Here is a 25,705-nt window from a genome sequence, read left to right as displayed (position 1 = left end):
TTGTGTTTTGTCTTTTAATACATGTAATGTATAATTATCTTTGTTTTTGTTTCCTTTTGAAATTAGTTCTGTAGATCAATGTAAATATCATTTTATTTTTGATTTTTAATTTATTGTTGTGTGTATGTGTGCATATTCTTCATTATATGGTCTCCTGGGACAGCAGTAAATCTATGTATTTGCAACACTAAAATTAGGGGTTCAATTCCCCTTGGTAGACACAGGAGAGAAACACACACACCTATAATATGAATGTTGACTTTGCATCTTATGTCTTGAGTTGTTTTTCCATGTTTGCATCTATTCACATTATTTAAAGGGTTTGCTTTATTTCTGGTTTGTATTTTAAAGAGTATTTTTCTTTCTTTTCACAATTTGAATTTTAAGTGTCTTGTGTTTGCAAAAAAGGGATTGTTTTATTTTGTAGTTAATATCAAAAGTTTGGTTTTATATTTGCAATTTTGGTATGGTTTTAATATTGCTATTGGAAGATCTTTGTCTCAAAATAATACTGAAATTCTGTTACATGATGTAAGTTCATTTAAAAGTCAAAGGGATCAATTCTGTATCTGTATTATACCCTAATATTGAATTTCTTTTGATCTTTTAATGTTTAACTGCAAAACTTCATTTCTAATTTTAGAGGATGTCTATTGTTTTGTCTTTTTCACCTGTTGTTTAAAGAGGGTATTTATTTTGTTAATAATAGTTCTGATTTATGAAAGGTTTTCTTTGTATTTTTATTTACTTCTAGTAAAATTAATGTTATGAAGTTTCAGTGCATAATCTGACACTGTAATTTCTTGGTTTCATATTGTTACAAGTATGTTGTACATGTGTATGTATTTTACAGGATAAGTTATACTTCTGTCTTGTCCAATGTACAAGTTATTTAACTTATAAATTAAAATTTAGAAATTTTAATGTTTGAATGGCCTGAAGATAAAGAGAAGAGAAGAGGAAATGTAGAGCATGCAGCCATACCAAGGGTTTCTACTCTCTGATATAATGTATTGATTTTCAAACACTTTCCTATTATTAATACGTAGTGTTAAAACAAAAAATTGGACTAAAATGTGACAATGTTCATTTTGTCCTACAACTTACTGAACTAGGCTATCCACTTAGAGTATTACATATGCCTTTTCTAGGGAAACTTTTCTGTAACATAAAACATTATGTAAAATTAGTGAAGTGTTCTGCTGATGGGTTACATGACAGATGCAACTATCTTTATAATTTTTTTATAATAATAATGACAAAGAATGAAGTGCATAGTGCACACACTGTAAGAAAGATATTTTTTATGTAAATAATGCTATGATTTCTCAGTGTGTAATAGTAGTTCTGTAAATAATTCTTGCATCCACTCTTATGCACACTCATGCATTGTTATGAAGCACCTACATGACTGCTCTTAAAGGAAATCAGTGCACTTGAGAATACCACAATATTTAGTAGTACAGTAATGGAAATAATAATGAAAATATATGTCAAGAAGTTGTAAGTAACAAGTAATTACATTTAGATGGTCAGTTTATTAATTGTACAAAACATTACCAGAGAAAATACAAAATTTCTGTGTTTTCAATATTTGCACAAAACTACATAAAGTACATCAACATTTTCATCCTATTTTTTGAAATAATAGATAAAATGGTAAAATTCTAGCCCACAGCACACACTACTAGCTTTTGAGTTATCCTAACTGAATAATGGAATTTTATAACCACTCTTATAGCACACTTGTTGCCCCAAAGTTCAGAAAATGATTTTTTGAAGCAACAGGACACAAACCCTGGACTTCTTGATCCACAGTCTAGCTATGCATCACCTAAATACAAAATAAAAAGAGATAAATTGTTCAATGCATTAGTATTTTGTTTGTGAATAATTTTATTTATGTAGAACATTACATTTTATTTTCCCACTGCTGTACAGGTTATTAATGAATGATTATGAAATGTTTTTCCAAATGTTTTATATGATTCCCCACAACCAAACCAAGTTGTTTGAAAACCTTTTAACTTTATCTGTTTAAGGACTTTAAGGACATGCATCCATATGAGTGTTCATATCAAGGCTTTATTTCACCATGCTGTATGTTTGGGATTGTTGTCTTGTATTATGATTTCCATTAAACTTTTGGTTCAGTTATGTATTCTCAACAGTGTTTTTATCAGAAACTTCATGTCCATTGAAACCATTTTGTGCTAATATGTATATTACTGTTTACAACTGTAGTTATAGCATGATCATTGAAAATATCCATTAATATTAAAGGAGAAATATCTTTTTTCCACTAATAACTCACAATAAGTGAGGTGAGATATCAGATATATCTTTTAGTAGTTGATATATTTCTGTGACTGAGAAAAAAGGTACTTTGGGGACATCAGGAGAAGAATACAGAAGCTTCAGACTACCTCTTGTCCATACATTTCTGTAGCCTTCAGAAATACAGACCATTCATGAACATTTTAGATATCTAACAGCTCCCAAAAGAGCAGAATATTTGAAGCAATTACTTTTAAATCTTTCAAAAGCCTGAAGTAAACTGTTTTTCTCATTTTTGCAAATTCCTTAAACTGTTTTAAAGTTGTTTTTTTTATAGTTTCCAGATAATCAGGCTCTTCGAAACAGTTGTGGCCAGAGCACAGAAAACTCATTGTGCAGCTTTGTGCTTAACATCAAACAAATTTTAAAGCAATTACTTTAGACAGTTTTACAGCTTTTGGTAAACTATTTTAGACTCTAATATAGTTTCATAGAAATTACTTGTGAAAGAAGTAGTGTTCCATTGTTTTTTAATGATGATAGACTTAATTTTTTTGTTCTTTAGAATATGTGTTTCATGACAAGTGATTATAAAAACAGGATACATGTATGTATGTATGTGATTCCTTTTGTTATTATAACCTAATGTTTATGCCTCTACAACTAAAACACGTTTTTTTCTCCAGTTTGTTTATATAGAAGAGGTGGTTCTGACGGAATTATTACCAACGAAGACATACAGGACAAAATGTTCAACTATTCTCTAACATGGAATGTTCCATTGGACTGTACATGGATTATAAAAGTATCCCAGGGCTTAAAAGTAAGTATTTTACATAGATACAGTTGAAATGTATTTTAATAACAACAAACAATAAATAAATACAGAAGATAATATTGTGGCAGTGGATTTCAATCATTGTTACATCGATATTTAGCAGCCTATGTGATCACACAAGTATAATTATTAGTTACATATTTTGGTATATTCCTTTTCACTAGATTCTAATTGCTCATTAGCTTATGTATTAGTTTTAGCTGTTACTATTCTTCTGAATATTTTATGTAGTGATAATGATCAAGATTCTATACTGGGTAGTTTTGACTTAGGTCATTGTATACAGTATTAACTATAACAATGAAACAAAAAATAATGGTAAAAGTAACTTAAGATTGTAATATTTTTATTTCAGAAGCAAGCTTTTAAAGAAATATTTTCCATGACAACGGAGTATTTATTTCACCTATGTATATTAATAACTTTACTTTTAACTATCAATTGGTTGGTGTTCCAGATGTACTTGTCTTTCAAGAAATATGAACTTACTCATCCAAATAATTGTGAACTCAACTACATCGATATATATGCAGACACCCTTAGTATGGATGACCGTCTAGACAGATTTTGTGGAACAGCTACTGAACCTCAGAGGTCAGAAGGAAACACACTCCATGTGAGATACTTTGCAGATCCTAAGGCATTTTATGCCAAATTCACAATCATTTATACAGCTTTCAGAGAATCAGGTATGTTGACTATTTTAATGATGTTTTAACAGCTTAGTACACTTTGATAAAAATATTCATATCAGGTAATAATTAGAAAGTTCATTATAAAACTTATAACCTTTAATAGGGCATTTTATAAAAGAAAGTAGGTAACTGCAATATACATTTCCACAGTATGCACAAGCTACATACAGAGTGTTAAGTACATTATATTTTAAAATGTCTGGAGTCTGACCATATCATTACAGCTCTTCATGCCTGGTCATGCTCTATCTCACAACTGTGCATCTTGTTAATAGCCCTGCAGAGTAAGTTCTGTTACACAAAGGTCCATCATATACAGAGCACACCACACCTACCTGCATGCTTTTCATAATTCATCTAATGTAAGGATAGTGGTTTCTTAGCACCGGCTTCAATAATCAGACAAAACTCCATTGATACTGCATCTGATGACTTGACCAGCATATCGTTGTATGAGTAGTTTGAATACCCATTTCATATTTTAGCTGTGTAACAGCTGAATGGGAGGTTTGATTGGAAGCTTTATCTTGGTCATCATTGTTGACTTCATTTCTGTACAAAGCCAGTACTTTTGAAAGCAGGACTCATTTTGAATTTTGTAGCCACTCTTCTTATCCCTAACATGTCCTGGTGCAATTTCCAGTAGTATTCATCAGTCGCTTTGATAAAAGTTTCATCACTTTCTTGTTTCACCTATGTAAATAATTTTCCTCATTGACTTATAGAAACTGGTATGAGACTTATTACAGTTATAAATTGCACATGCTTTATTGAGTGTCATCTTGCACTACCATATTCTTGGCTGGATACTGTTCATTCAGTTTTCTATAGTGTCTTCCTCTCCTGGATATGTTGTGAAAGCAATGAATTTCAAGAATTCAGAAAAGCACATTGTTCACAACAAATACTTTGAACATTTGTATATTAGTTTCAAGGAAGTATATTTTTTGCATTTATTATTGTAAACACTTTTATGCCTTTTTATAAAGCAGTGTATTCATAGCAACTATTTCACATGTTTTTAGAGCTTTCAATACAGTAGTGTCCATTATGGCAGTAGTGTTTACAGTTTTTCTCACCTTCAAATGAGTTACTGAGCTTAGACTGGTTCATTGTGGATCTGAGGTAGGTCTTAATTAACTTCAATTTAGAGAAGCTCCTCTCACACATTGCAAAACTCATATACATTTTGAGAAGTGTCCTCAGTATAGTGAGAATAATAGGAAGAGATTCCTTAAATTCCAATTTCACAACATATCGAAGGATTTCATGTACATTCCAGTCTCCCATTTCCTTCCAGGTTTTTTCCTCATACATTTTAATGTGTTGATGAAGGCAATGAATCTTTCTGTCTAACTTGCTGGTGAGACAGTAAATTTTCATTACAGTGTAACTCTCATTGGATAGGTCCATCAGATAACTGAGTGACATAATAAACACAAACTTAATGCTAATACTACTCATCTGATAGGTATGTCAGGCTCTCTCCCTGTGTAACTAATCCAATATTTTGTAATACTTCCACTTGATCTCATCAATTACTGAAAGGCTTGCATCCACAATATGTTTTCCATATTGTGAAAGTTCCTATTTGGTTACAAAAATTGACAGCCTTGATTTTCTCCTCTTCTACAATTTTATCCACTCGTTTTGGAAAAATAAAACAAGGGGGTCCAACTAGGGAGACATCTAGCCCTAATCCAGCCATTTGGAGGATTTTTTTGCAGGTCATTCATCTCAGTTATCACCAACTTTCAAAAGAAGAAGTATATGGTGAAAATGTAGATCATCGTGTTATTCAACAAAAAAGGTGTATCTGACTGTGTTTCCTATATCTTGGCATTGTTATTACAATACTCTTACAGGGCTTTGGATATTTGATACAGGTGCGACCATACAGTGTCAATTTCATTATGCCTGGAGGCCCATCATTTTTACAGATTTGCTTCATCTTCTTTCCTTGGTCTAACTGCATGAGAATGTTCCACTAGTGAGTTAAGGCAGATAAAAAAATGGTAAAGTTGTTCAACTGCCCCAAAAATGTTATGACATTCACTGTTGTTGCAGCAATAAACCCCAATAAAATTAAGGGAAATGTTTATACAGGGAATTGAGACAGCATTTGGATTGGTATCAGTGATTCACTGTTGAATGCCATTGATCAGGCCTGAATTGTGCCTCTTAGCTGCCCATGATCAGATTCAGCTCTGCCTCCCTTTTCTCTACTCCCCATCCATACACACAGATGCATCCGTATGTAATTTGAGTTTCATTTGCACATGGATTTCCAATTTAAATTTAAATAAAAAATACATATAATATTAATTGAAAAATTAAAAACACACTAGGATCTAATAATAAAGTAAACCAATATCAAATTTTATTAGATTATATATGCATTTATTACACAAGCCAATGAAGCCATGCACTAACTTCAACATTGGTAATTAAATTATAACTGTTTTCTATAAAATGCTCATATGCACATAAAAAAACATTGTATGAAAATGTTAACAAGGAGAGTTTAAAACTGACCATTGTTGGGCACAAGTCTTCAGGGCAAGAGTCAAAATATCATATTCTTTGGTGTATAAGACACACTTTTTTTTCCAAAAAAAGAGTCTCAAAATCTCCCTACATCCTATACATCAAAGGTAAAACATTTTATACCTCCCTAGGCATATTGTACCTTGTACAGCAAGGACTAGAAACTAGCTCGATCAATCTTTACATTTATTTTCATATGCACACATAAAGTTACTTTTTGATTATTAAATAATTATGACTGTTAATATTTTAATTTTTACCAACTTTTTCTACTACAATTATTTTACAGTGCAAAAAATACTCAATTAAATTATCCAATTAAAAATCATTCTCTTTATTTTCTGAACCAATCTGTAGTATTTGGAGGATCTGTCTATCTGAAACTTAGTGGCAAATCAGCAGCTGAAGATACTATGTGCATATACGTGAATAATTCTCACTGAATAACTTTCCTGACATTGAATTGATGTCTCTTACTGATTACTAACAATTATCATTAAATTCAATAACTGATTACTCATATTCATAAATGATGTACCCTCATCTCTAGATATTGGAAAGTTCTCAGTTATTACATCATTATGAACTTCTTGGGTATTTTAGGACTATCTTAATAAGCTTTCTAGATCTAGCATCATCATCTTGATTAGCTTTTCCCTCTTGTAAGTAATCAAATTATAAAATTGCAAGGATAGCTTACAACAATAGATTTTAAATCAGAGGTGTGTAAAATTAGCATTCTGGTCTTATCTTTTTGTCCATTGTCAGTATTCCTTTCTATCTGTTTGTCTTTCACAAATAATTGGCAAGGAAGCCTTTTATTCACTACCAGAATTCTTTAAAAATTACTTTTTGAAGTATCACCTTTTTGTTTTAATTATTCATAAAATTGTCATTATAAGAGAAATTATATATGAAATTATATACAGTCACAATATTTTATTTTAACAAAGTAGGTTAATAACAGGAATGTTAGAAGCAATGCAAGTTTCGTTTATTAACAAATACAATCTGGGACTTATCCATGAAAGTCCATAGTTAAATCAAGTGTTGCATAGTTTGTCAAAAGAGATCATCCATATTTCTGAAATATAATTTTGATTTTCTGTACTCTTTAGTTTTATAGAAATATGGAACTTTTAGTATAAAATAACTCTTAATGTAGTAAAATATTAATTCTTTTATGCTACTTATATAATTTCTATAAATAATGTTTTTATGGATGGCTTTTTAAGACATCTTATTTCCATTCTTTTTTGGCAGAACATTGTTATCCTGACAGTGAATTTGATTGTGATGATGGAACTTGTATAGACAAGTCTTTGAAATGTAATGGTCACTTTAATTGTAGATATCGTTATGATGAAGAAGATGCTATTTGTGTTGAAGGTAAGTGTAGAATGAGGGATACTACAACTTTTCAAAATGAGGTATTAGATTCTCTCTGCTACATTTTAATAACTGAAGACTAAACTATGCATCTAGTTTAATTTTTTCAACTCCAAACATGTTTACAGCACACTAACAAATTAGTAAAAGAGAGTTTTGACAATATTTACAGTCTTTGAAGTGAAATGATGTAACAAAATTTAAATCCTTACCTTGTAAAACTTCAAAAAATGTTCTATTCTGATTTGAAATTGACATATGTATCTGTGTGCACGTGTGGCATTAAAATTTTAATAATGCAAACAATACGGCTGTTACTTTTATGTTATAATAATTATTATATGTACTCTATTTCTCTTGTTGAAAAAGAATTTGAAGCTTTTAAACGTTTTTAATCAAAATAAGACAAATACTTTACTTTTATTTTAACTCAGTCCATTTCATTTCAGGACAAAAGTTTGATAAAAATTAGTTATCTACCTTAGTATGTTTTCTAGGCTTTAGTAACACATTTTTAAGTTAAAATAACACAGAAATTTACCATTACATTGTTTTTTATTTGTTTCATATAGACACTGACATTGGTTAACTCTTGACCTCCCAGTTAAGGCAACTTTTATTTTGATTTAATTGTCAGCCTGTAGGAAGTAAAAAACATAAATTTCTGATTGTTTTTAATAAATGTATCTTCAGATGTATTTACCATTTGGGAAACTTATTTTGCAAAGGTAGCATCATTTCATAGTCACAGGTAAAAGTAATTTAGTTTAGTTGTTTTTATACGTAAATAAGGTAAAGCTTCAATAAAAATGACAGTTCTATTAAGCCCTTTGTGTAAAAAAATGCAAGACCATCAGCATGTTTTGTTAGTAGAGACATGCTATAAATTATTGGGTAAAAATTAAATATTGTTTTATCTGGATCAAATATTAAAGGTAAGAGATCATTCTAACTGGAAATACCAACTTTAGGTCACAACCTGCATCACTGAAAAAAACAATAACCTTTAGGTACCTGACTTAAAAGGAATTGCTGGGTCACATGAAGAGTATGTAAAAAAATGAGAATGTTTGTACCATAATAAATTATATCTTAGCATGAAAGTGAAAAAACGTGTGGCACACTTCCAGTACATATTGGAAATTAAGTTACTATACTTGAGTTATGCAAATATATTATATATTTTCTACTTGTTTTAGCAATATTTCTTGTCAGTTGTGTTTGCAGTTTTAGTAAAATATGAGGTTAAAAAAATCATTCAGGTTTTCGTCTAGTTGCTTTGTCGTTTTTTGCTCTGTATGGTATAGATAATGTCTATTCTGCTTGAGAGGATATTGCAGTAGCATATAGCATCCAGGTTGTGAAATGATTAGTAATTGTAATATTCTTTGCTGGTTGAACTGACAATGTCTAAATGCTATAAGTGACAAATGCTATGAAAGAACAAAGATCATGAGGAGGCACGGTAGACATGCTGTCATGATTCCATTCTATTTGGTTTTCATTGTGACAAGTCCAACATAAATTCATCTTGAGGGATGGAGAACTTATGAGCTAGTCACTGATCCAATAGAGGCATTCATCCACTTGTCTACATTCTTTTTTTATTGTTTTGCTTAAATAAAGATTGTTTTCACTGACCAATAAATGTACCTAATCTTTTTTTTTTCATGCACCTTAAAACTCAATCAAGTTATCAAAAACAGATTATGATTTTTATTTCCTGACCAAATCTGCTTTTTTTCACAGATCTATTTATCTGATAACTGTAGGGAAATCAGTTTATTTGAAAACACCACAATCAGGTATGAAGAAAGTTTGATACCAGGATTTATTGGGAAGTTTCTGTTTTTGTTAACGTGTATTGGACCTTGTTTTGAAAAGAGCTGAAAGATACATTTTTTTCTGACAGAATAGCTTATTTTAGACATAGAAGTATTTACCAAGACAAAGAAAGAGAGTTTAAGAAAGCATGGCCAACTGAAGAATGTCAACAAGAATTCATACCTATTGAATCCAAGTTTAACTGGAGAGTCTCCACAAGATTCCAAATCTGTTACCAGACAGAGTAACATGTCCCTAGTTCTGGCCCAGACCACACTCAATATGTTAAAGGGGATCGATATGTCACTGGTGGATGAACTCTACCAGTTAGTGTTGGTTTCCTGGCAAGTGAGATAGTGGACACCTGTAGACAGTAAATATGAATGAAAATAAGTGGAGCTATTTTCTTTCCAAGCTATCAAATGACACTCACTAAAATATATGAACTACACAGTGTTATTTCCACTTGATTGTTATTGTGAAGATAGTAACCAGTCTGTTAAATCATAAACTGGAAGGGGTGATTATTCCTTATTTTTTAAGTTATCAAGTGGTATTGATGCAGTGCATGTACTGTTTTGTAGAATTTTCACTCAATGTTTGACAGTTAGGATGGCTGTGATTGAAAAATATTAGTCACAAAAATATATATGAACCTTTTTTTTCATAGCTACTGAATAAAGTTTCTTATGTAAAACTTGTTATACATTTCGAAAGAATCACTCACAAATCTAGTCGATTGGTAAGAACTATGGAGATACCAAACTGTACTTACTACATTTTTGCATTTATTTTCCTGGGTAATTTGTGCTGGTACTACAAGCTACAATGGAGTTGTGTTTCCCTTGAAAATCACAAGAATACACAACAAAGACATGGAAACAAAGGATTTAATCTTGTCCTTCATGAATTAATGAGTACGAGGTTAACTATGGTAAAATAGATGGAAAGTATTGTTCAAAAATGCTGTGTACCTGTTGATTTTGCTAATATTACTATGAGAGAATATTCTAATTTTGACACTGAAATGTATAGCAGGTATTTTCTTGGAAGAGATAAAAGTAACAAAGGCTCAACTATGGCTAGAGAAAAACAATTTTATGTGATGTAATCAGAATACAGGTTTCCTGTTGTTTCACATGTTGTAGTACAGAAAACATTTTAACTTGATCAAGTTGAAATATTCATGAAAAGATGAAATTATTACTAATAAATGATATTCACAAAAAATGACTTAGATATCATAACAAATATGTGTTCCCAGAGTTCTACTTGATTGTAATGGGAATATTTCCAGTCAGGCACCTTGGAATATATTAAATAAGCAAACAGGTTTATTGAATATTATCCCAGTATAAAATGTATTAAGGCATGAAAATGCAGGTTTTACATACACTATGGGGAAAGCAGAAAGTAACATTCATATGATAAAACTTCAAAATTGTCTGAAAAACTAATAAATGATTTGTAAATGTAAAGAAGTTCCTTAAGAAAGACAATGAAAATATTGACAAAAACCAGTAGTCATTGGCTATTGGATCTTGTTTTGAAAAGAGCTTATAGGAACATTTTTATTGACAGAATAACTTACTGTAGACATAGAAGTACTCACCAAGACAAAGAAAGAGAGTTTAAGAAAGTATGGACAACTGAAGGATGTCAACAAGAATTCGTACCTGTTGAGTCCAAGACTAACTGGGATGCTTCACCTATATGAGAAATCAAACAGTTGGTTAAGGTTGAAGCTGGGTCAGAGTTTGACACATATACTCATTTTGTCTGGCAAGACCAATGGAAGGCAGCATGGCCATAAGTTAGCCGTTGAGTCAAATTCCAGAGTAGCTTGGGAATTGGGAAGTCTTTAGATTCTCTGGAAATGTAATTTATAGTGAGGAGTGGCAAGGTGATGCATTAAATCTGTAGACATGTCACTTGATCATTACCAAGGCCACATTCATAACCATAAATGTTGAGTCCACCTTACATAGAAATTTAGACTTTAGTATGAAGAATTGAATTCTGATGTTAATGGATATCTTGTTATTGACCTGGCCAGTGGTATTTCCATTCCTTGTGCTGAGTAATTCCAAATTCAAGCATAATTGAAGACTATCATGAGGAGATGCCAGCTTGGCTGATGTTGAAGAAACTGGCAAATATAGTCCATCTAATGACCAACCTTTTCTTCACTTGTTTGGTGAAGTAGATGCAAGATGTTGAGCTTGATATCCACCAACACTGGATAGTTGCATCAGTGTCCACTCAGAAGCTCTATGATGAGGAAGCTATAATACCATTTTCCAGTGAATCATGTTATTACATTAATAGATATATTATATATATATATTATATCATATAACCCCTTGGTGTGGATTCCTGGACGTGGTGAGGGGACCTCCCAAAGAAGGTTCTGTTCTTTCAGTTTACCTCCTCTGGGATCTAAACATCCACCCACGTGTTTGCCATGTGTGGCGACCCATGAAGGGGAGGAGAGGATTCTGGTGGTTGAGAGGTCCAACCCTGACACACCACTTTGGCCTTGAACTCCTGCAGACGGGTGGCCTTTGGGTGGCCCCCTTGGGTCAGTTGGCTGGTCCACTTAGGCTAGAGTCAACCAAGTACCAGTGTTGGAAGTTCTCAACGGGTGTTGTGGACATTGTGTCTGATGCTGGTGTTTGATAATAGTGCTCACGAAACTCTGGCATTGCTGCAATGTCCTTGCATGACATTGTAGAGCATCCCTTTGTAGGGCTCCATAGTGGGTGAGGTCAGTGGGTACCAAAATTTTCCTTTTTTCCTCTGAATCCTCCAACAAAAAATTTAAATAAAATAGTGAAAAAACAGTCAATAGGTAAACGACCACGTCTTGAAGACTCTGAGCAGCAATCTTCAACATCTGTAACACCTGTACCCCATTTTCTTTTATTACATTCTTTTTCAGAAAAACCTTTAGGGCAAATGTTCCCCTTTTTTATTCAGAAGGGACTAGAGGGACTTGCTGGCTCTCCAAAGTCAGTAAAGAAGCTTCGATCTGGAGACATATTGGTTGAAACATCCACATCCCAACACAGTGAACTCCTCTTGAATTCAAAGGCATTTGGGGATGTACCTATTGAGGTTACCCCTCATGCTACCTTGAATTCATCACGAGGAGTTATTGTTGAGAGGGATTTGAAGAACATCCCCGAGTCAGAGATTCTCGCTGGTCTCTCACTGAAAGAGTTTCTGCAGTGAGGCGCATCTCCACTCGGAAAGACGGAGTTACACTGCCAACAAATATCCTCATTTTGACATTTACATCACCACGTGCACCTGCCACCATCAAGTTTATCTAATTTGCAGGGTACGGCCGTACATTCCAAATCCTCTTTGATGTTTCAAATGTCAGTGGTTTGGCCACTCAAGGACGTCCTGTCGTGGTTCCCTGACATGTGCTCATTGTGGTGGCAAGGACCATGATGCCTATGAGTGTCACACGGACCCACATTGTGTCAACTTCAATGGTTCCCACCCTTCCTACTTTCATTCTTGCCCAAAATGGTTGGAGGAAAAAGAGGTGCAGCATTTGAAAACGACCCATAACATTAGTTATCCTGAGGCTCAGAAATTGCTGTCCAGCACTCCATCTCGGACATATGCTCCTGCACTTCATTCCACAACTACAGTGGGAGTGTAGACAGATCTCTCTGTACTTCCAAGAGAATCATTTTCAAAACAGATGAAAAGCCTTTTGACCTCCATGGTTAAAAAGGTTGATGAATCGACTTCTGCACCCATCTCTGTTCCTCCCATACTGTCCAACAAATTTCAAGATCCACATCCTTCAGTTTCAAATACAGGCATTTCTTCTGATACATCTTTTTCTCCAACCCCACGATGCAAAACAATCGTTCGTTTGCATACTCAGTCACTGGAATCACCTTTAAACAACAAAGACCTGTCCAATTGACCCAGGGCAGGATCCATGGAGGTCGATAGACGTCCGAATAAGGACAGTAAGGAATAAAGACGAGGTCGTAAACAGAAGGGTTCTCCAGCCACTTCGCCTACCCGTCATTAAAAATGGCCACCTTGATACAATGAAACTGTCGAGGTTTACATTCTAATCTGGATGATATCAAAACACTGATTGCTTCCTACCATCCTGTATGTCTTTCCTTACAAGAAACATTTCTAAAACCTGCTGATACAGTCACCATTTGGCAGTTTTCTCTGTACAGAAATGATGGACGAAGTGTGATGGACAAGTACATGGAGTGGCACTATTGGTTGATCAGCATGTGCTTACCCTGTCTTTGTCACTCAACACACCCTTGGAGGCCATAGCCATCCGTGTTTCCTTGGGTCATACCATCACTGTTTGTTTACTCTACCTGTCACCTGGAGAGACATATGATCAATCAGACCTTGATGCTCTCGTTGAACAGTTGCTATCTCCATTTCTAATCATGGGGGACTTTAATGGACATCATCCCCTCTGGAGAAGTGCTGTTATTGATAGGAGGGGTTGCTCTGTAGAGCATATGCTCTCTGATCACAATCTTTCTCTTTTCAATACTGGTTCTTCCACTTATTTCCACACACCTAGTCAGTCCTTTATGGCTATTGATCTCTTGGTTTGCTCCCCTTCATTATTTTCCCATTTTTCATGGATGGTTGACAATAATCCACTAGGCAGTGATCATTTTCCTATACTTTTGAGAGAGACTGGCTGTGGTCAATGCCACCCTACCTGCATGCCCCAGTAGAAGCTGGATCAGGCAGACTGGTCCACTTTCACTGATCTCACAGAACTTGATCTTGCCATCGTGAATCAACCATCAACAGATGACTGTGTGGCAGCGGTAACTGACTGTATTATACAAACAGCTGCTCAGTGTATTCCTTAAACCTCGACACGTTTTCCACGATATTCTCGTCCATAGTGGAATCCTGCTTGCCACTTGGCATGGAAGGCTCAAAAACGGGCCTGGGATACTTTCTGTAGATATCCCACATTTTCGAACAGCATCGCTTTCCAACGGGCCCATGCACATACTAGGTGGGTAAGACGTCAAAGCCAGAAGGAATCTTGGATTAAGTTCACAACTAGCATATCTTCTACCACCAGTTCCAAGGTCATATGGGACAAGACTTGAAAGGTCAGTGAGCACTACAATTCTGTCCCCTCTCCATCTTACTCTCTGCTGGCCAAGAGGTAGCTGATGTCTGGAGCATCACCAATACTCTAGGTGAAAGCTTTTGCCAGGTATTTTGCACTTCTGCTTGTTCCTCCACCTTCTTGGCCATCAAGACTCAAGCAGAGCGATCACCTCTTTCCTTTCGTACTGACTATAATTGTCCCTTACTCTGGTGGAACTGAAAATGGCCATTCATCAGTCTGGCAGTACATCTGTTGGACCTGATGAGGTACACTATGACATGCTGTGCTATCTCTCTCCTGCTTCTCTTGATATTCTTCTAATTGTTTTTAACCGGATCTGGCAGGAGAATGTTTTTCCTGATGCTTGGCACCAGGCTATTATCTTACCTTTCTCTAAACCTGGGAAAGATCCCAAGATTCCTTCACACTACCGTCCAATTGCCTTGACGAGCTGTCTCTGTAAGACCTTAGAGAGGATGATTAATGCTCATTTTGTTTGGTTCCTTGAATCAAACAACCTCCTCTCGCCCACCCAATGTGGGTTTCGATGACAGCATTCCACCATGAACCACCTAATTCGACTTGAAACATCAATCAGAGAAGCCTTTCTCAAATGCCAACATCTTGTTTCAATATTCTTTGACATTGAGAAGGCTTATGACACAACATGGAGGTATGGCATTTTGTGAGACCTCCATATATATGGGTTACATGGCCATTTACCCATGTTTATTAAAAATTTTTAATGGACAGGAGATTCCAAGTTCGTGTGGGTTTGACACTTTCCCATTCTTTTGTACAGGAACTTGGGGTCCCTCAGGGCTGTGTTTTGATTGTCACACTTTTCAGTATAAAGATAAATGCCATCACTGAACAACTCCCTCTCACTGTTGCAAACGGGCTCCATGTTGACGACTTTCACATCTCGTGTTAGTCGTCGAACATGAGATATATTGAGTGGCAACTAGAAACTGCCCTCGATCTTGTATTGAAGTGGACTACGGCAGACAGCTTTAATTTTCTCTCTCTAAAACCGTTTGCATGCACTTTTGTCCACAATGGGGTATCCACCCTGATCTTGAACTCCATATCGGTGAAGTTTCACTGCCAGTGGTCCCTGAGACCAAGTTCTTGGGGCTTATCTTTGACCATAAGCTGACCTTTACACCACACTTAAAGCAGCTACGGGTCAAATGCACAAGAGCACTGAATATCCTCCATGTTCTCTCTACTGCCAGTTGGGGAGTGGATCGATGTTCTATGTTAAAGATATATCGTGCTCTTATTCGTTCAAAACTTGACTATGGATCAATGGTCTATAGCTCTGCCAGACCCTTGGCCTTAAAGATGCTGGACCCTATTCATCATTAAGGGCTTCGACTCTGCACTGGGGCTTTCCGCACCTCCCCAGTTCAGAGCTTATATGTGGAATCTCATGTACCTTCTCTGCACCTTTGCCGTTTGCAACTGTCTTTACTGTATTCTTCAAAACTTCGCTCCTTACCAAAGCATTCCACTTGGGGATGTGTTTTCCTTCCTCAGTTGGTCTTACTTTTTCAAAACAGACGATCTGCTATTGCTCCTTTTGGCCTTTGCATCCAGTCGCAATTGGATGAATTGGGTCTGTTCTTGGATAACATTGCAGAATCCACTGGTCAGCCCATCCCACCATAGCTTATTACAGCCCCCAAATGTGACCTTTCTTTCAGTCATCTGAAAAAGGCATACTCCCGATTGGAAGTACCATCTTTTATTTACTGAACATCTTTCAAACAACCTTTCTATTCCAATTTATACGGATGGTTCAAAATCAGGTGACTCTGTGGGCTGTGCCATGGTTTGTTGCAGTTCTGTGGTTGCATGCAGAATCCCCTCTACAGTTTCTGTGTTCACTGCTGAACTGTACGCCATATCTCTTGCCCTGGATCATATTGAAGCTGAGCAGTACTCCGACTGCACTATTTATACTGACTCCCTTAGTTCACTGTTGGCCTTGGAATCACTTCACATTGGCTCACACCCTGTTCTTGCTGATATTTAAAACCGACTGGCCCATTTCTCATTAACATCTACTTCTATCCAGTTTTTCTGGATACCAGGCCATGTTGGTATTCGCAGCAATGCGCTTGCAGACATGGCAGCTAAATCTATCTGCTCTGGCACTATCACCATTGTGCCTATTCTGTACATGGACTATGGTCCTGTATTAAAGGCTTGGCTCCGTGCCAGCTGGCAGTCCACTTGGAGTGAGCAACATGACAACAAGCTTTTTCAAATAAAACCCTATATTGGGCTTTGGCCATCTAGCTTCCGTAAGGTTCGGAAGGAGGAAGTTGTTTTAACTAGACTACACATTGGTCACAGTTTTTTAACTCATCGTTTTCTTTTATCTGGAACTGATGCAACAATGTGTAGTTTGTGTGACACTGAAATCACTGTAAGCCACATTTTACTTTCCTGCCATCGCTACTACTCTCAACGACGGCACTATTTTAAACATGTTCTGTCCCAGGGTTTGTCTGTAACATTGGACAGTGTTATTGGTGATGGTGAAACTGTCCACCTTGATAAAGTTTTTAGTTTTTTAATGGCCATTAATCTTTTTAATCTCATTTAAGTGTTTGATATTTATTCATTACTCCTTTTTAATTGTGGTTCCCTTTTCAGTCTCAATCTCTCTAGTTCAATTTGATATTGTAAAATGGCCAGAACATAAAATACCTCGACACCAGGACTGGAAAGGCCAACTTCAGTTGACTAACGCTGCTGTTTGAACTATCCGTTTGAACTACCCAATCATTAGTCGTTCTGGCTTGCTATTACACTTTTGCTGCATGCCATTTAACACTTTTATTACTTTACCTTTTAGTACTGGCCATAATGACACATAACCCGGAACCAGGACTGGAAAGACCAACTTCAGGTGACTGACGGTGATTCTGGTGCTTACCTGTTAGTCTTCCTGGTGGGTTATGATCATTACCATTCTGCTACGGAAGTCCTTTACAACTTTGTAGACTGGATGTCAAAATTGGTTTTATGCCATTTTATGTTTTAATTGCTGTTTTGTTTTTACCTTTGTTTCTTTTACAAATTTTACTACATTTACTTTACCTTTTTACAGGACATTTGGCTAATTTTTATCATGATTTTGCTATATGTCTTTTAATACTTTTCTTATTTTATCTTTTGATAATGGCTGTTATGACAACATAATCTGGAACCAGGACTGGAAAGGCCAACTTCAGGTGACTGACAGTGGTTCTTGAACTTACCTGTTAGTCTTCCTGGTGGGTTATGATCATTACCATTTTGTTAGAGAAAGTTTTTTACAACTTCTCTTACTCTGCTTTCTCTCTTAACATTGTTGACTAGGTTTCAACATTGGTTTTGTGCTTTTTCTGTTTTTCAATGATGTTTTGTTTTACCTTCATTCCCTTTAATGTATTTTCCTACATTTAATTTATTTTTACCTTTTTACTGGACGTTTGGTGTAGATAGCCTAGCTGCTTTGTGCCAAAAAACACTAAATCAATCAATCAATTATATCATATATATGTGTATAGTAAAGAAAATAGTTTAAAAACTATCATTATATGGATTACATAGTTGTCAATAGGTTATTAAAATTAGGACTGTAAAACAATAATGTTTAATATAAATTAAGTCTTTATTTTAAAATTCCATTCATTTTTTTATGATGACTTAAAGTCATAAAGGAAATTGTCCGTAATGATAGCACCCAAAAATATTGGAGATATTCAATTCGTCAAGTATATAAACAAACAGTGGGAATTCCAATGGCAGCAAACTTTTTTTCAATTATGACTAATTTGTATTTTTTTTTATGAAAACTCATTCATGAAACAGGTTTCATGTGCTAAATCATATTCATATACCTTTCATTAAATGGACAGTTTAATTGCTATAAATAATCAGAACTTTCTTCTATTTTAATTTTTCCGTAAGAACTTATAACGGTAAAAAGTTGTACCAATCAGCTGTGTGCTAACTATTTAGATTTGAATATTAAGTTAGGAAATAGTAAAATACAACTGACTGTGTCTGATAACAAAATGGCTTTCAATTTTCCCATTCTTTGTCTACCCACCCCAGTAATGTAGTGCCACTTATGATGCTTGAAGGTATCATAAAATGACAAAAAGATTATTAACTGTTTGTAACAGTAGTAATGTTTTTATGGATAATGTTATACTATTCATAAATAAATTAGAAAATTATGATTGTAAATACTTGTAATTGAGAATATTTCTTGCACTGTTTTATAATAAATATGAAAAACTTTAATGAACAAATTTTCAATTAGGAAAATACATTTTTTGACAGCAGAGGTAGTTAACTACTTCTAATTAGTGAATACTAATATTAAAATTTATTCAGTATAGTAGAAACTGGAAAGACTAATCTCAAGTAGCTGGTCTGGTCCCAGCTGTCCCATGCTATACTTGAATAATTTTATAAGAGAAATATGAACTACACAAAAGGGAAGGTAGAGTATGTAGTTCATTTTAAGATCCTTTATACTTTATTTAGTACTTCTATCGTCCTTTTAGACAAGGGTTAGGAGCAATCTACTGTAGAAGTTTTAAGGTGGTTGTATTGTTATTCTTCTACTTGAGGAACAATTAGAAATTTTAAGTCTGAAGGTTGGAAGGAACTTTTAATAGAAATATTTTTAGTGTGGTCTTATTATTACTTTCTTTCTATTTTTAATATTAAAATAACTTTTAAAGGTAACTGCCTTAAACATTCAAATTCACACCCTCATTTGATTTTTCCACAACTGTTAACTAGTTTTTTTATCTGCATTTGGATTCTGTCTGATATATGGGATACCTCTAATACTTTTGAGGGCTGTCATTACAGACAATTTCCATTTTGACTTCACCTCTACAAATGAAAAATTACAATGGAATTTTAAAATAAAAATAATCTTAAGGCTTAATTTAGTAAGTTGCATTCTTTTTTTGTCTGTACTATTTTGGTCATGTTATTCTGTGTATATATGTAGGTAGAATGTTCTGATGCAAATATTTTTTGGTTTGCTTTTACATTGTGTAAGGGTTTTAAGATTGTTTCGTTTTGTCATTTATTATAAAATGGCTTATGTTAATGTGTTTATCATGAAGAGTTTTCTTTTAGTGTTTTGCTGATTATATTTTAATCAGTATAAAGAGTTTGATTTTTTTTCTGCATTGTGTTTTTATTTCATTCTATAAATGGTTATGATTTTGTTTTGGTTAGTTTTTTTGTATAGTCTACTAGGCCACTTCCTTTTAAATGAGATAAGTAGTCATTGTTAAAGTATTATTATATACCATTAGTTGCATTTTGGTACACACTTATAAATACAAAATACCCAGTAATAAAAACATTGACAATGTGTACCAAAATGCAACTAATGGTATATAATAAATCCAGTTGAAAGGTTTTATTATAATAGGCTGTACTTCAATCTTCAATTACAATTACTATTTATTTTAAAGGTTTATTTTAGAGAAGTCAAAAGATTAGAGCTAAATGTATTTAAATTTAATTTAATTTATCTTACTGTGATTAAGTGATTCATTGTTAAAGGATTGTGTTGTTCATGTAGTGTTATGAGGAACAAAGGAAAGTTAACATGTTCCTTTGCTATGGTGTGAGATTAAATTTTATTGAGTTTTAAAATTGAACTGATGCTATATAAAATAAACAACCATCCAAAGCTGTGAGAGAATAAAGACCATGAGGTGATGCTGTCAAAAGGACAAATGCACCAAGTTTACCTGTTCAACTGAGGCATGCTTCCTTGGTTCATTTCTACATTGTTTTCATTATAATCAATTTAGCTTTCTACCTCTCAAACTGATGAGGTAATCATATGCAAAGACACACAATCTTTTTTTGTTGTGTCTAAATAAAGATTGCTTTTATTGTCCATAAGTCTTGCCACATTGGTTTTTTTATCGTGTATCTCAATACTTAGTGAAGTTACCAAACATAGCTTATATTTATTTTCAGCACATTAAAAACATGCTGATTGATTTAGGTCTAATTTACAAGTAATGCCAGAAATTTTGACAGAATTATTGGGATGTTTTGTACTGAAGTTTGATAGATGCATACTTTATAGTCTGTGAATATGATCAAGTGATAATGGGCTGTTGTATTTTGTAAATGAAACAATTTGTAAATGTTATTGATTTATTGTCATTTCTTAAAATCAGATCAAATCTTTGATGAAAAGTTAAACTTTAAGATTTACATGTAGGCTAAATATACTTTGACAGTGCTAATTAATCAGATTTTAGAGAAACTGAAAACAAAAGAAGAAGTAGAGTAAAATAATTATTACCTGATAGTTTCAGGCAACAGATCATTTGTTGCCCTCTCAATAAGTAAATAATTATTTAATGTTCTTGCACTATATTTTTCATCAAAGAATTATCAACAGCTTATCCCATGACTTTATTGTTACTACCATGTTTCTCCCATAAAATAAGACCTAGTGTGATTTTTGGGGATAGTTTTAATATAAGCCCTACCCTTAAAATAAGCCCTAGTTAAGAGTGGCAGGAAGAGGAAAGAAATAAAAAAAAAATAATTTATTAATTAGTTTAATAGTTAGTTAATTAGTTTGTTTAAGTATTAATCAGTTAGTTTAATAGTTTAATAATAGTTTCTTTTAAATGGTTAGTTTAATAGTTTTACTTTGTAACTTCATTTTTTTAATATATCAAAATAAGACATCCCCCAAAAATAAGCCCTAGTGTCATATTTTGAAGTGAAAATTAATATAAGCCCTGTCTTATTTTCGGAGAAACACGGTATATGTGTATTAACCCAAGTGTCCTAGCAGGTCAAAAAGGTTAAATCTGATGGCCCTCTTATATCCAATAGTGGATATTGCTCTACATCAAATGCAGAAGTAATAAAAATTATTTTTTCATCATCATAACATGAATCTTTAACAATGCCATAAAGCAAAAGCAAAATCATTGCCATTGCCAACAATGAAAGAAATAGGGACTGGGAGAAATCACATGTAAGGTCTGTCTCTAGCCCCAGAAATGAGTTCTACTACATGAGACAATTATTTTGAAACCAGAACATAGAACTTCCCTGACAATCTAATAATTAAACATGATTCTTTACACAAAACAAGAACATTGTTTTGTTTTAGAGAAATTGATGGTCTGAGGTGTTTTATGGTTAGAAGATTATTTTGTTCACTTAAGGTACCAGTAAGTAAATGTAATGTACTTTTTTTTGTTTAAATCATAATGTTAACTTGATCATTAAAAAGAAATTCTTGATTTTTTAAATAGACATAGTTCCTATATAAGCACAGTTGCAGTGTGTAATTTAGGCCAGTAGGAAAGTAATGAAAAAACAACAACAAATCTTTTCTTATCATTAAAACTGTGCACTTTTCTCTTCAGACAAAATACAGTTTAAATATTAGCAAATAATTCTTATGCATTCAAACTCCTTAAAGCAACATTAGGAAAACTGGTTTCAAGTGAGACAGCAAACACTATCTTAGTACAGTATCTTGTTAACAATTTCTTCACAAGACTTGTCCACTGACCAACCTACAAAATTCATCATTGAATTCAGTTTATTGCAAATGTTCAACATAACACTATTTAGACTGTAAAACTTTCTTTAATGCATCTCTGCATAGAAGTTACTAACTTACTGTTATATTATAACAGGTATTTTTACAGTAGCATTTAAATGCTGTATAGAAATTAAAGTATATAATGTTTTGGAAGTGAAGTTTTGACTGATAAGAAATGCATTTGTTATTACAATATTATTAATAATAGCATCAACAATTATAACTAAAATTACATATGAATTGTGTAGAAAAAATGTTATAATTGCTTGATCATGGTATTTCAGAATGGATTGTGGATAGAAGCTGTGTTAGTAAACTATCCCATTTAGATATCAGCAGTTTTTCTATTATTCTACTTTCTAATAATTTAATGGCTAGTTTGCCTTTGAATTGTTGAATATAAGAGCTTATGGTAATATAAGATGAGTTAGTCTTTCAAAGGCACCATGTTGCCAATGTGTTTTATTCTGAACATGCTAGTATGTGTTTTACTTATATGTAAGATTCAGTTTAGTATGTAATTTCTGATGTCTTGAAGTATTTATTAACAATTATTTTAAGAATTCTAATGACTGATGATATGGAGAAAACATTAAACTCTTTAATAAATATATATTCTTGTATATACATACAAACTACTTTCTATTATAATAGAATTTTTCCTCATGTTTATTTAAGAAGGTAACTGATAACACCATTATACAAACAAAAATATATAACTCACTTTAAATATTTCAAAATGTATTTAGAAAGAAATTTATTTCTTTTCCAGGTTCCTTGCCTGCTGTTGTATTGAAGTCAGAACACATGATCATTATCCTAGTAGTGTTTTTTGCCTTAGTTGTGGGGATGTGTGCATCCATTTCCATCTCATGCTATGGCAAGATCAAGGAACGCAGAGAAAGAAATCGTGAGTATCGACTCAGGCGGTCCAAGGAAGCATCTGTTGAAGTAGCACTAGACCATATAGTAAACACACTAGATCGAGGTTTGGAAGCTACATTGGCAGCTCAAGCAGCTCAAATTGGTGCAAGAAGAAAAGCAGCAGAGGTTTCCCAAGAAGACATTGAATCTGAAAACATTGAAATGGACCAATATTGCTGTAAACAACAACCAAATGGTGGTCAAACTCTCTCTCAGCATCAAAAACGTATGTTGTCACAACCATCATTGAATGTTGAAGAAGTTATTACACGTACACAAGAATACACCCCATTCACACAATCTAGAAATATAGAACGAGCCCCATGCACACCCCCTCATAATCAAAAGTATTACTCTGTTTCACCATCTCTGAATAAGGAGTATACTCATTTTTCAAAATCTCAGAAACAAGAATATGTACCTTGTGCACAACCTAAGAATAAAGAAAATGCCCCTTACATACCACCTCAGAACCTAAAGCATGCCTCACGGTCACCATCCCAAAATCGGGAACATGCTGTACAATCCACTAGGCTAAATAAAGAATATAAACAGTACTCCCAGCCATGGGTACATCAACATGCCCAGCACTCATCAATTAAAGATCAGGAAAACATCCCACAATTACCATCCTGTACTCAAATTTACTCTCCATGCTCACAATACCAAGTTCAAGAACTCATGACACCCCACTTTCATGAACATGTTATACATTCATTACCTCAAATTCAAGGATACAAACCACCCTCGACATGCAAGTTACAAAAACACAGTCCACAATCAATAGCAAGGTATCATGAATATAGTCCTCATTTAAAACTCCAATTTCATGATGAGCCGCAGTCCCAAGATCTGAGACATGTGATAATGAAATCTAGTCGAGATAGTGAAAGTCCACCCTTGCCTCCACCTCCACCACCACCTTTACCACCCCATCTCCGAAGAAACCGAGAAATAGAATCTCAGCATTATGAAGTCACTGGAAATCAGTTCAAACCTTGCAGAACTGCTGTAATACCCCCTAATGAGGAAGAAATTGAGCTCCTAAACAATCCTCATCGATTTAGAGCTGAAGCTGTTATTGAGATGAATCCTTCTGAGGAAGATCGGCCTCAGAGTTTTGAATCAACCAGGTCAGCACCTGATGTCATAGTTCATCGCTGACCTTAATGTAGTATAAGTTATGTAAAATCAACCAGGTCAGAAAATTATGCATTTGCATATCATTGATGATAAACCTGATTCTTTTGTTTACAGCATTACTGCTCAGTTCATTGTACAGGGTTCTGTACATTATTTATCTGAGAAATTGATTAGTACATCTTTTCAAAGGAAATCAGAAATGCCTGAAGTGGCAAACCTTTTCATGTTGATTGATAACTAAGTGACAACAGACAATATAGTGAGTAACACTTAATAAAATGTACAGAATAATTTATGTTTTGTAAGGACTGTGGTTCACAGTAACTAACAAGATAATATTCTTGTTGGTAATAAGTTTTTTTAATTTTTTTGATTTGCTTTGTTTTTTGGAAGGCAAACATTATTACTGGTAATCATACACAGACAAATTTTAGCAAGTTTTTATTTTTTGAAGTAAGATAAAATTCTTGAATTGACTACAATTATTGGATAGCAAGAACTGTGAGTGGCAGTCAGAAAGGGCACAACTCTTTTTTTTTTTAATAAAGCAAAATTATAACTTGTAGGCATAAAGTAGTGGTCTTGAATTATAATTATGTTAATAGAAATATAAAGTTTTGACTGGTAATTACTTTAGAAGGATAATGGAACTGTAATGCTGCAAAGTTATACAAAAAAGAAAAATGACTGGAATCTATGTGACTTAAATTATTTATAAAATTTTATTTACAAAGAGAGAAAGCAATTGTGGGTTTTTTTTTTTTTTAGTTAGTGGGAATGAAACATAATTTTACTACTGATAATATTGCTTAGAGCAGTAGTAGTATAATGTGCTTCTATACACAAGTTTAGAGCAGTATTTCTCAACCTTTTTTTTGGTACCATAGACAAGGCTCCATGGATGCCTAAGATGTGGTAACCTGTTAAGACAAATTCAAACTGCAACAATAGAAGCACTGTCACTGGTATCAACTAGCATTGAATGGCCTACTTAGTGGTGGAACAAATATGCCAGTGTCGCATTTTATCTCAGTGCCAAATTTTTTTCTGAATGGAAAAAAGCATGCTCATATTATAAAACTAAATAATCAACAGAAAATGTTATTTAATTATGGTTTTTCCTTTTCAGAGGCAAAACACATTCAAAAACATGCACATCAAAAAAGGGAAAACAAATACAGAATTGTAAATGTTTTTATTATCCTTTGAAAACATATGTTGCTTGTAAGAATTTATGCTGAAATTTAACTGGCGCTCAATTAAAGGACAACATCTAAAAGGATGAATCTTTTTTAAAA

At 33.8% G+C, this 25,705-nt stretch overlaps 1 protein-coding gene across 6 annotated transcripts in view; it reads left to right on the top strand.

Annotated features, from left to right (window-relative positions):
* The window catches only part of LOC143237663 (uncharacterized), a 125,447-nt gene extending 99,742 nt beyond the window's left edge, over positions 1 to 25,705 (top strand). For all 6 annotated transcript variants that reach the window (XM_076477161.1, XM_076477162.1, XM_076477160.1 and 3 more), the window contains 4 exons: positions 2,964 to 3,100; positions 3,573 to 3,804; positions 7,621 to 7,746; positions 23,113 to 25,705. In XM_076477161.1, the coding sequence (XP_076333276.1) occupies positions 2,964 to 3,100; positions 3,573 to 3,804; positions 7,621 to 7,746; positions 23,113 to 24,428 (1,811 nt within the window). In that variant the 3' untranslated portion in view covers positions 24,429 to 25,705. The remainder of the gene's footprint in view (positions 1 to 2,963; positions 3,101 to 3,572; positions 3,805 to 7,620; positions 7,747 to 23,112) is intronic.

This window comes from Tachypleus tridentatus, chromosome 13, assembly GCF_004210375.1.
Source record: "Tachypleus tridentatus isolate NWPU-2018 chromosome 13, ASM421037v1, whole genome shotgun sequence".
Taxonomy (NCBI): Eukaryota; Metazoa; Arthropoda; class Merostomata; order Xiphosura; family Limulidae; genus Tachypleus; species Tachypleus tridentatus.
This window is presented reverse-complemented; position numbering and strand designations above follow the sequence as displayed.